General features: G+C 39.9%; 1 protein-coding gene across 1 annotated transcript; it reads left to right on the top strand.

The window, feature by feature from the left end:
• Positions 1-674: 674 nt before the first annotated feature.
• On the top strand, positions 675-12,284 carry brap (BRCA1 associated protein). The gene is made up of 13 exons (XM_053411553.1): positions 675-1,033; positions 1,243-1,404; positions 2,096-2,312; positions 2,394-2,583; positions 3,581-3,694; positions 5,187-5,335; positions 5,799-5,874; positions 6,000-6,138; positions 6,807-6,916; positions 6,990-7,079; positions 7,220-7,323; positions 7,631-7,770; positions 11,568-12,284. Exons 1-13 carry the CDS (start codon positions 955-957, stop codon positions 11,792-11,794), a joined length of 1,797 nt encoding a protein of 598 aa, XP_053267528.1. The 5' UTR covers positions 675-954; the 3' UTR covers positions 11,795-12,284.
• The last annotated feature ends 2,745 nt before the right edge of the window (positions 12,285-15,029 follow it).

Genomic DNA, 15,029 nt, shown 5'->3' with positions numbered 1-15,029 from the left:
AACTACTGTGAAAAACATGGCGGCCTCTGTAGGGAGGACCCGGTAGCTGTGTAAATATTAAGTATTAAATATAAAGGGCCCTCTCTCAGGTAAAGAAAACAACACTTTGTACAATATAGATGAAAAAAACTAGAGAAAAAATCACTAACATTATTTTTCAGTTTCTGCCAATACATCGCTTTCACATAAATCGTACCTTTTATATTTCCACTCAGATTTACATGGATCTGCCCGAATGAAGGTCAAACAAAAGCTCTGTAAGTTTATGTTTACACAAAAAATACCAAAAAAAAACATATATATATATATGTTGTTGTCTTTATGTGCATGTGTGTAGGCATAAAGCTGTTTTAGATTAATGTTTATTATGTAGACATACAGCTAATTTAACCTGATAAATGTTTATACTGAAAAAATATATATCTGTACGTACATGCATGCATACGTCTGGAGCGGTGGGTGTCCAGCTTCTGGATGGATGGATTCCTTTAACCCACAGAGATTGGGCTCGTCAAAAGAATTTAGTGAACACTAATAGGCGGAGTTTTTATTTACTCATTTGCTTGTTTTTTTGTGTGTTTTAAATAACCCTGATTTTTACTCCTGTGACAGCTGCAGTGCCGGCTCAGTGCCTGTAGGGGGCAGCTATACACTTGGGGTTAACCACTCCTCCTTTGTTTTGTGTGCGAAGAAGAGTGACCTGCTCGAAACAGTTGGGAGCAGGATGACTTGAGAGACTCAGTTTTAGCTACAATACACTCGTTTATTTTGAGTTGTTGGTCTGCGAAGACAACGCAGAATGACGAGCGCGCCGTTTTGACTACAGTCAATGTTCCTCGGCTGGTTAAACGCAAGTTAAGTTAGCGTGTTATCTGGACATTTAGCAGGCTAGCTTAGCTGGCTGTCACCGGGTTGTTTTGTTCTCTGTTGAGGTGGCTGTTTCTGTCTTGACACATGAGTGTGTCGCTGGTGGTTATCCGCCTGGAACTAGCCGACCAGTCTCCTTCTCCCCAGGGTTTCCAGTACTCAGCTGGTGAGTCACTTAAAAGTAACTGACACTTTATTGTGACGTCAGTCCGGTAGCTAGCAGCAGTGTTAGCCAATCCAGTATCTAAATGACATAACTGGCGCTGCCATAAAACACTGACGTCTGACTTCGGTGTTGGGACACTGTTGTCCCGTTTGTCGGAGCTCAGAGAAACAACCGAGCTGTCTCATGTTTGTTTCTGTCTTGTTTTGCAGATGACGACATGTCTGAGGAGGAGCTGCAGGACAGAGCTCTGGCTTCAGCCAAACAAGCTCTGAGTGGAAAGACTGAGCTGGAGAGATCAGCTGTTCTGCACCAACACATTGGCAGCCGAGCCATGGGTGACATGGTGATAGAAACATTTGAACACAGCCCAGGTAAGACATACAACAAGCAGAGCAACATTGTACAACGTACACAGGAATACTTTAAGGAGCTCAGACATCCAGAGGAAGCAAGGACTGAATTCCCCCCTGCATGCAAGGAATCAAATAAGGTGGTTCCAGTGTTTGATGAAATCTTTTGGTGGTTTTCCAGTCCTGTCCAACTGGAACGAGACTCGACGGATAGTCCCAGAAACCTTTGTAGAGACAAAATCTGGCCTGGATGGTTTAGATCAGATTAGTGGCGTTCCCTTTATATTGTCTTGTCTTCTGTCTCTTCATGTGATTCAATCAGTGAGGTAGAGATAAGGGCTCTGTGGGCTCCAGAGCATCTGCTGCAGGACTCCTGCTTCTTCTAGTCTCTGACACTTCTCTATGACACTAGTAGTTTCTTTAGGTCCTTCGTTATGCTACAGAATGTTTTTGTGATGGATCAAATTCCCCCTGTTGGGATAATGTGATGGAGAGGAATGTAAACAACTTAACTTCTTAACATTTTTGGACAGTACTGTACTGGGGACCAAATTTACAACATTGACATTTATTCTGTCAGAATCAATAGAGTTTGAGCCAGGAGCCACATTCAAGGTAGAGAAGTCAGAAAGTATTGTGAAATTAACATGAGACTTTTGGTATTTCCATTCCTACAAAACCTAAATATAGTACCAACCAATTCCCCCTCTAGATAAAGGAGGAGGTGAAGACCCTGGTGCTTCAGCCGAGCAGAGCAGTGAACTTCAGGTCGCAAACCCTGAGGACCCAGAGGGTTTACTGAACAGCAGTGCAATGGCAGTCAGTGCTCCAGACTCGCCCTCCAAGCAGCTGCCTGACCAGATCTCTTTCTTCAGTGGAAACCCCTCTGTGGAGATCGTCTACGGTATTATGCACCTCTACAAGACCAAGTGAGTCGCAGCTGACTTTTGTTTCTTCTGAAGTTATGTGCGGTTTTGAGCTGGAATGTGTATTATTTTGTTTTGTTGCAGCAAAATGACTTCACTGACTGAAAATGTAAGACGTAGTGCCATGGTGTGCATCCTGACTGTCCCAGCAACCATGACCAGCCATGACCTCATGAAGCTTATGGCCCCATATAATGATGTAATGGAGCATATGAAGATCATACGGGACTCCACTCCAAACCAGTACATGGTTCTGATAAGGTTTAGTACACAGGTAAAAATCTCCGCATTACTCAGCAGTGTCGGGTGTTTTGTCTCAAAAGAAGTTTCTTTTAAAAAATTGACAGGAAACAAACTTACAACTCCCACCCACACACAATGCAACCTCACTCAGCAAAGACTTTAACAAGAACATTTAGAGATAAAGAAGTGGAGGTATCGGCTCTTCCCAGCATGAGGCACAAGGATTTGGACCCAATTCCACTTCCTACAGTGGTGTGTAGATGGCCTAGGTCGATTGAGTTGTGTTTGATGGAGATAAATCACCTTTGGGAGTCGTCCACGTGAGATGAATAAAATCAGGGAATTTCCGTTTGAACAAAATGTCAGATTTAGAGGAAACTAATTCAATGTGATCTTGGTGGGATGAAAAATATTCCATCACTGTAGATGACATTTAGAGTTCATTTACCCTTTTGGCCTATTGACTAAAAGTTGCAACTGTTACACCTTTTTTAAACCAAAATTAGCATGTATAAGCAGAGTGAAATCCACTGGTATTGACTCCTTTCCCAATGCCACTAGAAGAGTTTGCCTTTTTCTTACTAACTAACTACATATTCAACGTCCCAATGAATTCTAACCAGATATTGAAAGATTTCAGGACTCGTACTAGGATTTATACTGATATTAGTAGAGAGTGGCATAATTGTTTCACATATACCAACATTTAGTTTTTGTTTCAAGTATCTAGCTGATTTGAATGCATCAGTTCATAGATGGTCTTTGATATGATGTTCTGATCTGGGTTTTCAGGCTTAGAGTGTCAGCCATATCTGCAGTGCAGTGGTTCTGGTTGTGGTCTGGAGATAAGTTCAGGCATCCAGGACTTCTCAGTTAATTCAACATGACACATCTCCTCAGAAAAATGAAAACAAAAGAAAATCAAGTTTAGAATAAGTCTATGCTTCTATTGCCCAGTAGGTATAAGATGCTGTTTCACTGCACCATTCTCTCCTAAAGCTGCTTTTTTTTCTTCACTGTTTGTTTAGGCAGCTGCAGACAGTTTCTTCACAGCGTGTAACGGCCGCCAGTTCAACTCCATAGAGGAAGCAGTGTGCCAACTGGTCTATGTGGAGCGGGCAGAAGTTATAAAGTCTGAAGAGGTAAATCACTAATCGCCTTAAGGACATATTCTAAGCTCATGGTATGGAAGGCCGTACAGTTTTCCCTGTGTGTCTGTTAAAAACAATAATTTGTACTTTGATCAGTTCAATTTATGAATGAACAACCGATGAAGGACGAACCAAAGTATAAACAATAAACAAATGCAGGATGTTTATGTTGTGTGCTTGATTGTAGATATGCAAGTATAACTTATAATGTTTTAGTGTTTTAGTATTATTGTTTGTTTGGCTTTAACAATTCTCAAACCGAGCGGTGCAGCCTGTAAAGTTCTCACCAGTACACACTGGCTGCGGTTGTGTCGCGGAACAGCTGTGTGTCGCTGTGGTCATGTGGTTCGTCATTTATGAAACCTTGTCATGCTAGAACATCTACTTGTGTTTTACAGTACTTGACATGGTGCTGAAAAAAAAGCAGAAGACAAATATTAAAAGTTTAATGTCATTTATATTGGTCATTGTTAGAATAATGAATGTATAAGGAAGTAGAATATTATATCTATGTTTATTAAGAAAATTAACTGGATAGTCCACTACTAATGCATAATGTGCCCTTATTAAATATCATTAAAAATGTTATTTTAAGAGTTGACTAAGAATCTCACCTAACTCTTATTCAGGACGAAGAGGTTTATTTTTTAAATTAATAGGAGCAAGTTATCAGTTCACTAATGAAAAAGTAGCTGACTTTCACTTCAACTTTCCTCATCATTTCTACAGTAAAATCCCTTGAAGCTTGACATATTGACATTTGGGGTCACAATGAACAAGAGTGTTTGAAAAGGCATAGAGGTAATGATGTCTGATCTACTGATGGGTTCATATGGCTTTCATAGTGCTGCCATACAAGCAAGTAGCCAGTCAGATTTACCTTTAGCCTCAGTGTACCCTCAAGTTCGGCCTGTATCATTGATTACAAGGCCAAAACACTTAATGGCGCTAAGGTGCACAGTTGTGTCCCTAACATCCGCTGGTGGCCACTAACACCTGCTAACATCTACTGCTAGCTGGTAACCTAAATTGTTCAAAACATCCTCAAAAGACAAGGGATATTCAACATCTCATCTTATATTCTCAATTTTGCCTTTTTACATGGCCATAAATGTGTGAGTGATTGATCGGAAAATGCACTTTATTTGAGTAACCAGGGGTGCAATGAAATACAGTAGTCATACTAGAAACCTCATAAAGGCTTTGGTTATATAAAATCACACACACATGCAATAAAACTTACGGATGCTCATCGGCATCATTGCAGAACTTGCTCAGGAGCTGTCATATGATGACGTCATTAACGAGGAATGTTTTTCTTATCCGAATTTGCTCAGGACTGAAAACCATTCAGACTTTCGACTCCACCCAGCATATAATTTACATTCTCTCTCTCTCTCTCTCTCTCGCTCTCTCTCCCTCTCTCTCTCCCTCCCTCCCTCTCTCTCTCTCTCTCCCTCCCTCTCTCCCTCCCTCTCCTCAGGGAGCCAGTCTGCCGGTGATGGAGCTCACCGAAGTGCCAAAGTGCACTGTCTGCCTGGAGAGAATGGACGAGTCGGTTAACGGCATCCTCACCACTCTCTGCAATCACAGCTTTCACAGCCAGTGTCTCCAGCGGTGGGAAGATGCCTCGTGAGTTACACAAACACACACTCACACATACTCAGCCCTGTGTTTCCCACATATTATTAAATTGTGTCATGTTATTCAGGCCACTCCCAGTCACCTGATGTACTTGATAGTTGCTCTCAGGAATCACTATTGGCAGAAATATGTGGACAACACTAGTTGAGTTTTTTTTTACCTTATTTGATCAATATATGTGACAAATCTGCAGTGCTAGTTTCTATAATTACCTCTATCAGTGGCACTATGTACATGCTAGTGACTGTTATTGTTGATCAGTTTAAATACAGAACTCATCAACCACCATGATAATAAAGGAAGAATTCTCCCATGTTGTCTCCTCTTACTCTCAGCCCACTGGTTATTTCTCCAGGCTTCGTGTCATGTGTTGCTTGTTTTGTCCTTTTCATAACACAAAGGCCCTCTGCACATGTGTGTGACAATAGATGAATGTGTGCTCTGTTTTCAGGTGTCCTGTATGTAGGTACTGTCAAACACCAGAACCAGTTGGAGAGAACAAATGCTTTGAGTGCGGCGTGCAGGAGGTAACTGATACTGTCTGTTTGTTTGATGTAACTCCTATTAAGTAATTTGAACTTGGCAGTCTTTAAATCACTTAGATTTTCAGTTTTAACTTTCTTCCTCCCACTTTTCTATTTTTTTTCTACAGAACCTGTGGATTTGTTTGATCTGCGGGCACATCGGTTGTGGTCGCTACGTCAGCCGGCATGCGTACAAGCACTTTGAGGAAACACAGCATACGTACGCTATGCAGCTCACCAACCACCGTGTCTGGGACTACGCAGGAGGTGACTATTTATGTATTGTATGTTTGTGGCCTGTTTATGATTGTGATTGTTATTTTATATTGCGACCTGTGAGTGTTTTTTTTCTCTTTGGGCTTGCTCTCATCTCTCCTGGTTTCTCTCTGGTAAATAGTATAATAGCTGTTTTAACCAATTCTGGCCACTAGAGGACAGAAAGAGACCAAAATATGCTGTTAACTATAACCATCAACAGTTGTTATGACTAAAATGTTAGCAAACAGTTGCTTTTTAATACATCCAGCATTCACAGACAAATATTAGCATTCAATTAGGATGATCGCTGGCAAAACAAATTAAATTGTTCTTTAGGAGCTTCGGTCGTAACAAATCATTTTGATCAACAGATGGAAAATGTCCAGGATCTCGTAGATGTTCAAGCTTTTATTTTCATATTAACATTTGAAGGAGTTGTTCATGGTGTGTTACAAATAGTAAGTGTATATAACAGTATTATAAATATATTTTAAATATTACAAAATACTTACTGAAAAGGCATTAACCAACAAATGTTGGTAAATGGCTAAAACAATCAACAGTTTATTCGATTATCTGATTGATTCATCAACTGGATCCACTGGACCAACTTTAAGACTATATGGATTTTCTTATGACGCTGACTGACGAGCTGATGGTGAGCCATGTTGTTTTAGATAACTACGTGCACCGGCTGGTGGCCAGTAAGACTGATGGAAAGATGGTACAGTATGAGTGTGAAGGAGAAATATGTCAAGCTGACAAAATCGATGGACTTCAACTTGAGGTAAGCTTTTCCCCTATTTTGTTTTTTGCGAAATCAACTCTGACCTGTTCTGATGAGAGTTCTGTGTGTACAGTACTCGTACCTGCTGACGAGTCAACTGGAGTCTCAGAGGATTTACTGGGAGAATAAGATCGTTCATCTGGAGAAGGAGACAGCTGAGGAGGTACTGATGCTCAATACGAGACTTTGCATAGGTTCACACAAATATGTTTACTAGCTGACTTCTTCCATCAGATACGTCTTCTCTTGTCATTCTGTGCACACACATCAAGTCTAACACCTGTGTTTATGTTTGCCCCTCAGATAAACAACATGAAGGCTAAATTTAAGGAAACTTTGGAGCGATGTGATAACCTTGAGCGTCGGTTAGGGGAAATAACCAAAGACAAGACGGCCATGGAGAAAAAGTAGGTGTTGACTGATTGCTTTACATTTAGGTTTGTGTGTCTGTGTTTCTGTCAGTTTCTAGACTTCTTGGGTTCTAGGTTTTCCTGTTATATTCTTCTTTTTATTCTTATTTCATCCAAATGTATCACTCTTAGCCCTCAACCCCAGGGAGCACTCACCATAACTTTTTGTCAACGATCGCTCAGTTCCAGTAAGTGGTGCAAGTGAGCCAACAGGCACCATACCAGGGCGTTTACACCAGAGTGAGAAGGTCTTGTTTTCTGTAGAGAATGTGACAACTTACAGGTCTGTTATTTGCATGTTAAGGTACACTCGGTTAAACAGTCGAGTGTTGAAGCTGAGCCATGAACTGAAGGAGGAGCAGCAGATGAACCACTGTCTGAGAGACAATCAGATGCAGCTGCAGTCCAAGCTGGCAGAGGAGGAGAGCAGAGGAAAAGAGAGTGGTGAGTAGGGAGGAAACCACACATGACAAGAATCTGAATTCATGGCAAAATCACCAAATATTCTAAATACATTTTTCAGTCTTCATCTGAACACGTCGCCAAGCCCTTACACAATACTCTCTGCACTGGATACAGTATCATCTTGGAGGGGGTCATTGTTTTTCCATTTTTATCAGTACAGACTAAAAAAACAGAACTCACCTTCCCATCAGAGACATTTGGTTCAAATTCAACTGAGCTGTAAGAATGTGCCAACAGAAACATTGTAGGGTCTGTAGAAATTGTTTGGCAGCTGGCCAGAGCCAGCAACACGATGGGAAAGACAAAAGCCCTCTGAGTGACCACCACAGTGGACAGTGAATTTTTCATGGTTGCATGCTTTGAAATGGATTTCAACTGAATTTCATTAAATATCAATATCTTATTGCATCTAAAACTAGATACATGGACACTGACACACTCATAGTTTCACAGCTGGAAGCTTGTCACTAGTTCTACGCTGAGTTTTTCCCCCCTCACAATTTTCATTCATTTCATAAATCACTTGAACAGAGTTAAAAACAGTTTTACATTGCATTGTCATTAAGTTGATTATGGATTAAAGGTTCAGTGCTTAGGATTTAGTGGCATTTTCTACTGAATCCCCTTCCCCTCTCCCTACCTTTCTAAAGAAGCTTTCAGTCAAGACCTCTGGAGATTATCTGCACAATTTAGTCCAGACTTTCTCTGGAGTTTGCCTTCTGGTCAGACGTGTTCACGCAAACACTGAAATCTCTAGAGATTTCCAAGCCACAACCTTCACTCAAGAGCAAAACTCAGTCTTAAAGATAAAGTGGAACTCTATAACTTATAGATGTGGATGTTTAAATATATGATTTTTACAAAATCTTGTGGATTCGTTCCAGTAGATTGCCTCTGGCGAGAGACACGACACAACAACACTCGCTACAATGTGGTTGTAATGGGGCAACAGTGACAGTCCACATAATGTCCTCGAAAAGTCATTTTTTTGTGGCTGAAATTGTTCTAGGTCTGTGCTAAAAATCTGCCAACATTATACATGTCTCGACTCTAAACGTTCATGTAAGTACCTTCATTTAAACACCCACATCTATAAAAGTAGTGTCCAGGTTGAGAAATAACAGAATTCTCTTTTTAAATTATATAAATGGAACATTTATCGTGAAGATTATCGATAACGACTGTCATGGAAAAGACCAACAGGACCATGCAAGGGAAGAACCGGCAAACAGAAATGTATCCTGCAGAGTCCAGCAATGGTTCACTTGCAGAAAGTTGTGTAACTGATGAGATAACCTTTCATATATATTCACTAGTATGAGTAAAATTAGCTAAAAACTTGAGGCAGTAGGTGGGAAGTATATCGTTTTTTGTACATTATATGTTTCACATTTAAATCCGCTAAACAAAGCCTAAGCAACAGCAAGGATTTGTTTTATTGTGAAAGTCTATGACCCCTTCAATTTGCTTCAATAATGTCAAGAACATACTGTATGGTGACAGTTCTGGATGGGTCAGATTTGCCTTGGAGATAATTCCACTTCACAGTTCAGATCTGGTACAGAACTCTTTGGATGCACAAATGGTCCAAATGTCTGCTTGTCATTTAGAATATGGCAAATGAAAGGGAATATAAGCCCTCAACTGGATAGAGTATTTTTGATCTAGGACTTATATTTGCAAATCATAAACAAATGTGCCTCTGGCTGAGAACAGTGATATTCTGCAGGAGCATCTTGGGTAAAGGGAAGAGCTGCGTGAAGGATGGAAGTTTTATCCCGTACTGTTGTACAGGGGTTATGGAGATGAAATGAAAAACACTTAAAGGATAAAACGGTTACACAACTGGTTTTACTCACTCCCCCACTTCTCTCCTCTGTACACTCCCTTATTCATTTTTGGTGGTTGTTTAGAAGATAAAAAGATAATGAGAGAAGACTGTGTTTCCTGAGTCTTATAGACACTTCTGCCAAAGAAGGTTTTTAATCACCACTTTGCCTGAGGGCAACATAGATGTCAGTTTAATAGGTTTGAATGGAAGTATTCAGTCTGATTAGTCGCACCTGAATTTTTCCCACATTAGTCCACTCTGAGGATCAGGAAAGTATAAACAAACGTGCCTCAGTGCATGTGCACTCTGTTTATGTGCAAGTTCCACACGTCTCATTTGTTATGATGTAAAAAGGTTTCTAAAGTTTAATCCCTAGCTTTGGCAGAAATGTGTCACACTGTAAGAACAAGCTTGAGGTGAAGCAGTTTAGAATGAACACACATCTTCTGATCTGTCGTCAGTTGAGTCAAGTGATGATGTGTTTCAGGCTTCTGCAACATTTTTGACAACATATCACAGATGTTTCTATCAAATTCATCCGTAAAGATTCAGAGACTCAGTCTCCAAAGCTGAGAGAGATTTCTGGTTTTGTGCAGCAACAGACTTAGTCTTAAGAAAGACTGAGCAGTTGAGTTCAGACACTGATACAGTTAACCCTGCTAGCTTTACTTGGCACAAGCACCTTCCACCTTTGTTAAGAGCCCATCTGATACCTGGATTCTGAGGCTGACACTGATATTTGAGATTCAACAAAATTGGAGAACAATAGTACTGGTTGACATTTGTTAAATGAAGCGTAAAAAACACTTTAAGGTACCTTTTATTTTTCTTTAAGTTTGTATGTAGAAACATGACAGAATAATATGTATATATGTACTGAGAGGGACATTTTACAGTTGAGCACACCTGTAGCTATGCTCGCAGCCCCAGCAGCAGCTGCATCCCAGGACACTGTTTACACCGGATGCTTCAAGCTGTCTATCAGCAGGAGTGTGTCGTTTAGTTTTTGTTGTTTGCAACAGCTCGTTTGTGGGAAAGATTATTCACATTTTCAGTTTCACATCTTTCATTTAGGATTATGATAATGACTTGCATGGGTGTCCGCCCTTTTCCACAGCTTTACTTATGTGTGAATGTGGAACTCAGTCTCTTGTACAGGCAGAAAGTTCACACCGATGTGTGGAGTTGGACCTTGAGGCCAGCAGTGGGGGTTGTACATATCTCTAAGCTGTACATATATAGCATATCACATATCTGTGTGAAAGTATGTCAAACACATTATTACAGTGATTGGGTGATGTTTCCTTATTATTCATGAAAGCAGCTGTATATTTATTATGACCTGATATTTGTATAATATTAAAGGAATCTGTGAATGTAGTTTCACAGACGTCTGAAGTGATGTTGAATGCACAGGAAATTGTCTGCTGAAGCTGCTTTATAGTCTCAGTTCAATGTTTATCCATCTGCGATGCCACTGTACTGTTTTAGTTCACTCTCATAGAATCATTTTTACATTAAGAAGCCACTCGCCTCCCCCTGCTCCTTCAGAGGGGTGGGGGGGGGGGGGGGGGGGCAGGAGCACTTACCATCAGATTTAAGCACCATCAGATGTTTTATTATGAAAAAAATGGTAAAAGTGATGTTTGTAGATGCAATGATGTAAAAGAGAGAATAATTGACCTAGATCCATCAGTTAAACATAAACATGACTCCAAATGAATGATGATGTTACTCTGTATCTGATGGGTTGTATTTAAGCAGATATATCAATTTGGTTTCTAAAGCTCACTGTTAGCCAAGTGGACAAAACATTCTTTATCCATATATGACATTGGTTGTTCAATCCTAAATTGTTGTTTTTTTTCTAAATGTTAACGTTATTTAAGTTAATTTCTTTATTCAAAATAAATGTAACTGTTTGTTTTCTTGTGTGTTTCTATAGTACATCATAAGGATGGGATAATATCAGAGCTGCAGGAGCAGCTGAGAGACTTGATGGTTAATCTGGAGATGCAGAAGCAGATTGAGCAACTGACTCCAGAGACTCGCAGTGAGATCCAGGAGGGACAGATCATCGGAGCCAGCTCAGCAGACAGCGCACTGGGCTCGGCCGGAGCAGGCCCCTCCTCTGGCAGAGACAGGAGAGGCCGGGGCAGGAAGAGGAAGTAGGCAGTTATACAATCTACTGGAAAATAGAAACGAATCGCTGCCTCCAAGCAGGGGTTGTCCAGATTTACTCACCTGTGTCTACATCATTGTGGCTCCTCAAAAAGCACGAAGAGGAGAAATGAAGATGTGAGACACTCACATCTTCAGTAAATCGTGATATTTAACTGCGCAGTTATCCTCCTAAAGTTAATGTAGCTTCTCTAGGAAGAAAAGTGGAAGATGTGAGTGGATTTCTCATTAAAGCCACAACAACCTTTGTGGTTTCCAAACATATTGATATGAATATCTTCGGTTTCCAAATCTTAAAAGATCTATTTTGGTCAAAGATTGTATTTATTTGATCAAAATAATGTTTGTTTGTTCCCAGTCTAAGACTCTGTGATTGTACTTGTTCTCAAAGTCTGTGACATTTTTATTTTTCTGTAAAATGTAAAGATGCTGTTTCTTCTAAACTTGTTTTGTCAGTTCTTAAGTAAAATCCTGAAGTGTTTTCTTTTGAAAAGAATTTGTCAATACTTTCTGAAACGAACCCTGAAACTACTCGACTTGATAAAGATGGATAGAAGAGATGGAGGGAGAAATGCGGTTGCTTTTACACATTGTTATATTTTCCAGTGCAGTTTCCTGGTCCTGGAAAGTCCAGGGAGAGGAGCCAGTGCACACTCAGTCATGAGAAGCAGGAAGCTCAGTATATTTCCCTTTCATCATCTAGGTCAGTGAGCCAGGGACAAGGTTACTCTCTGAAAGACTGTGGAGTGTCCCTGCTAAATACGAGTAAGATAGAATTACCTCAGGAGCTTTAGGATATTGAGGATCTCAATAACAAACAAAATACTAGTTATGGCAATTCATCTGCACAGGACATGCCGTAATAACAACCACAGTTATAACCCGGCCTGCTGCTGCAATTAGGTTTTGTGTGTCAGTTATCATCAGTAATTGAATTTACTCAGGTGCTGTATTTAAGTATATTTTGAGGTACTTTGAATATTTTGCTATATTTAAATCTAAAAACATATTGTACTTGTTAGTTATTTTACAGTTTATTTGCATTATCCATTATTCAATCCAATACAACTGTTCTTCCATAAGGTCTCATTTGTGATGCCTACAAAGTTCAGGTTTATCTAACTTACGTTTTACCGATGAGGTCTTGGTTTGGGATGCTGTGGTACAGGAAAACCTTCAGAGGTGTTTCTAATATTCTAAAGTCTCTCAAGGATGCCAATGAAATGACCTACAAAGAAAAAGGTGTTTATGTAATGCAGTCCAGTACGACACCATCTTAACACATATCCTACTATTTCAACAAAATCTTTACACTCTAAATTCTCGTAAGTGGACACAGAGTATAAATTAATTTTATAATTATAATTAAAGTTTTGAGAATCATTTGAGTATTAACTTGAGAGAAAAATTATTACATTACAGAATTGTGTTAATCGCAGTATTTCTGCTTGTTCTTATCTTCAGTACAATGCATTGATTATTTTGGGTTTTTCACTATTAGTCATAGTCAGACACACAGAAGACAGACCAACTGGGATCCACTCAGGCTTGAGAAGTTAGCATCTTCCAGTTTCCTCTGCTCTCATGTGGATAAGGATTGGGAATAATCAGTAGATTAATCAATTATATAAATAACTGTTTAATAACAGTGAAATTAGCTCCACGTTGACAAGCTGCAACCTTAAGCTTGTCCTTACATACCAATGCATTAATGAAGACTGATCAATGAAATCATTCTCTGAAAGGGTTTCTTCTGTCTGTAGGACCCGTTAATACTTTCCTCCTCCAACATGAGGAACCTGCAGTACTGTTGCTTTGTGACATCAGAAAGCTAGGATCGAATACTGCTTCAATCATTATTCTCATCGCTGAAAGGTTGGGACCCTCTGGCCTAGATCATGTTGTGTGTGTGTGTGTGTGTGTAGGTGTGGACATCTGTCCTGTAAACAAAGCACTGACCACGCAACATACATGTATTTTGAAAACATTGCAGGTCACGAATGACCTTAAAGATGAAGGGGGAACAGAACAAGGTGAATGCTATGAGATGAACTGGCTCTGTTCACTACTTTGTGCATTTCTTTCTTGCTCATTTAGTTCAGATCATATAACTGGCTGAGTATTCTATAAGAGATTTGGATGAATCTGAAAAAATGGCCTTTAATTAGAAATGTGGTGTTGAAAGTAAGTTTTTACCAAACATCGCAGAGAAGGGGATTTACAGTTATGGAATAGAGGGAAGTTTGAGTTCGGATTTTCCAGAAATGTGCTTATCAGCTTTCTTGCCAAAAGCTGGATGAGGAGATCAATGCCACTCAATATTGTTTCCAGGTTTTAAGATGAGCTATTTAAACATCTGGCTGTAGCTTCATACAATAAAGACATGGGAGTGGAGTCAAGTTTCCCACTGGAGCTTTAGCAAGGACGTGAATATTCAGCTAAAGTGAACCCATTTGCTGAAGCAGTGAACAAAGAGAAGAGAGCTGAAGTTTGATGGATCAGAGAGCAGCTGACACTTTGTAGTGACTGGAGAGAGCAGAGAAACCACTGATGTGTAGTTTATTAATACAGTCTGATGGTACACTGGCTTGGTTTGTGGTGGTCATTCTACAGCTCGCTTGGATAAGTGTAACTTCACAGCACATTTCAGTCCAGGCTTACAGGTGAATACAAATGTTGCCGATGAATCTCAGTTAGAGTTTTTGTTGTTGGCTCTGAGGCCCCCCCTCCAAAATTCAATAAACAGTTCAACTGATGAGGGTGAAAGATGTGAAAAGAGCAATAACACCTACAGCTCCTCCTGTGCAGCATGCAGATCAAAACATGGATTCATCTGCAGCCTTCAAGTCAAAGTGCAGCTTTGATCCGTACTGTTACTGCCGGTTGATAGATTTTACAGACTGCTGTAGCAAACATGTATCCCAAGGATGGTGTCATGTGTGACTAATCCCTTTTCCTCCTACTACAACATTAACAGTTTACTTACAGCAGCTTGTTGAAAGTAAACTGTGTATAAGTGTGGGTGTAACAGCAGCTTCCTGTCCAGAGGAAAAAAAACAAAACACTAAGAGATGACAAAACTTCAGTGTCTTCAGAAAGTCTGATCACTTCCTTTTCACCTGCTGCAGGCTTATGTATATATAAATATGTTATTGCATAGCATTGCATAATAACACTGAACATTGCTTAATTTCCTTTTTACTTAGAATCTATTTTTAACATATTT

This window comes from Pleuronectes platessa, chromosome 19 (genome assembly GCF_947347685.1).
Source record: "Pleuronectes platessa chromosome 19, fPlePla1.1, whole genome shotgun sequence".
In the NCBI taxonomy this organism is placed as follows: domain Eukaryota; kingdom Metazoa; phylum Chordata; class Actinopteri; order Pleuronectiformes; family Pleuronectidae; genus Pleuronectes; species Pleuronectes platessa.
This window is presented reverse-complemented; position numbering and strand designations above follow the sequence as displayed.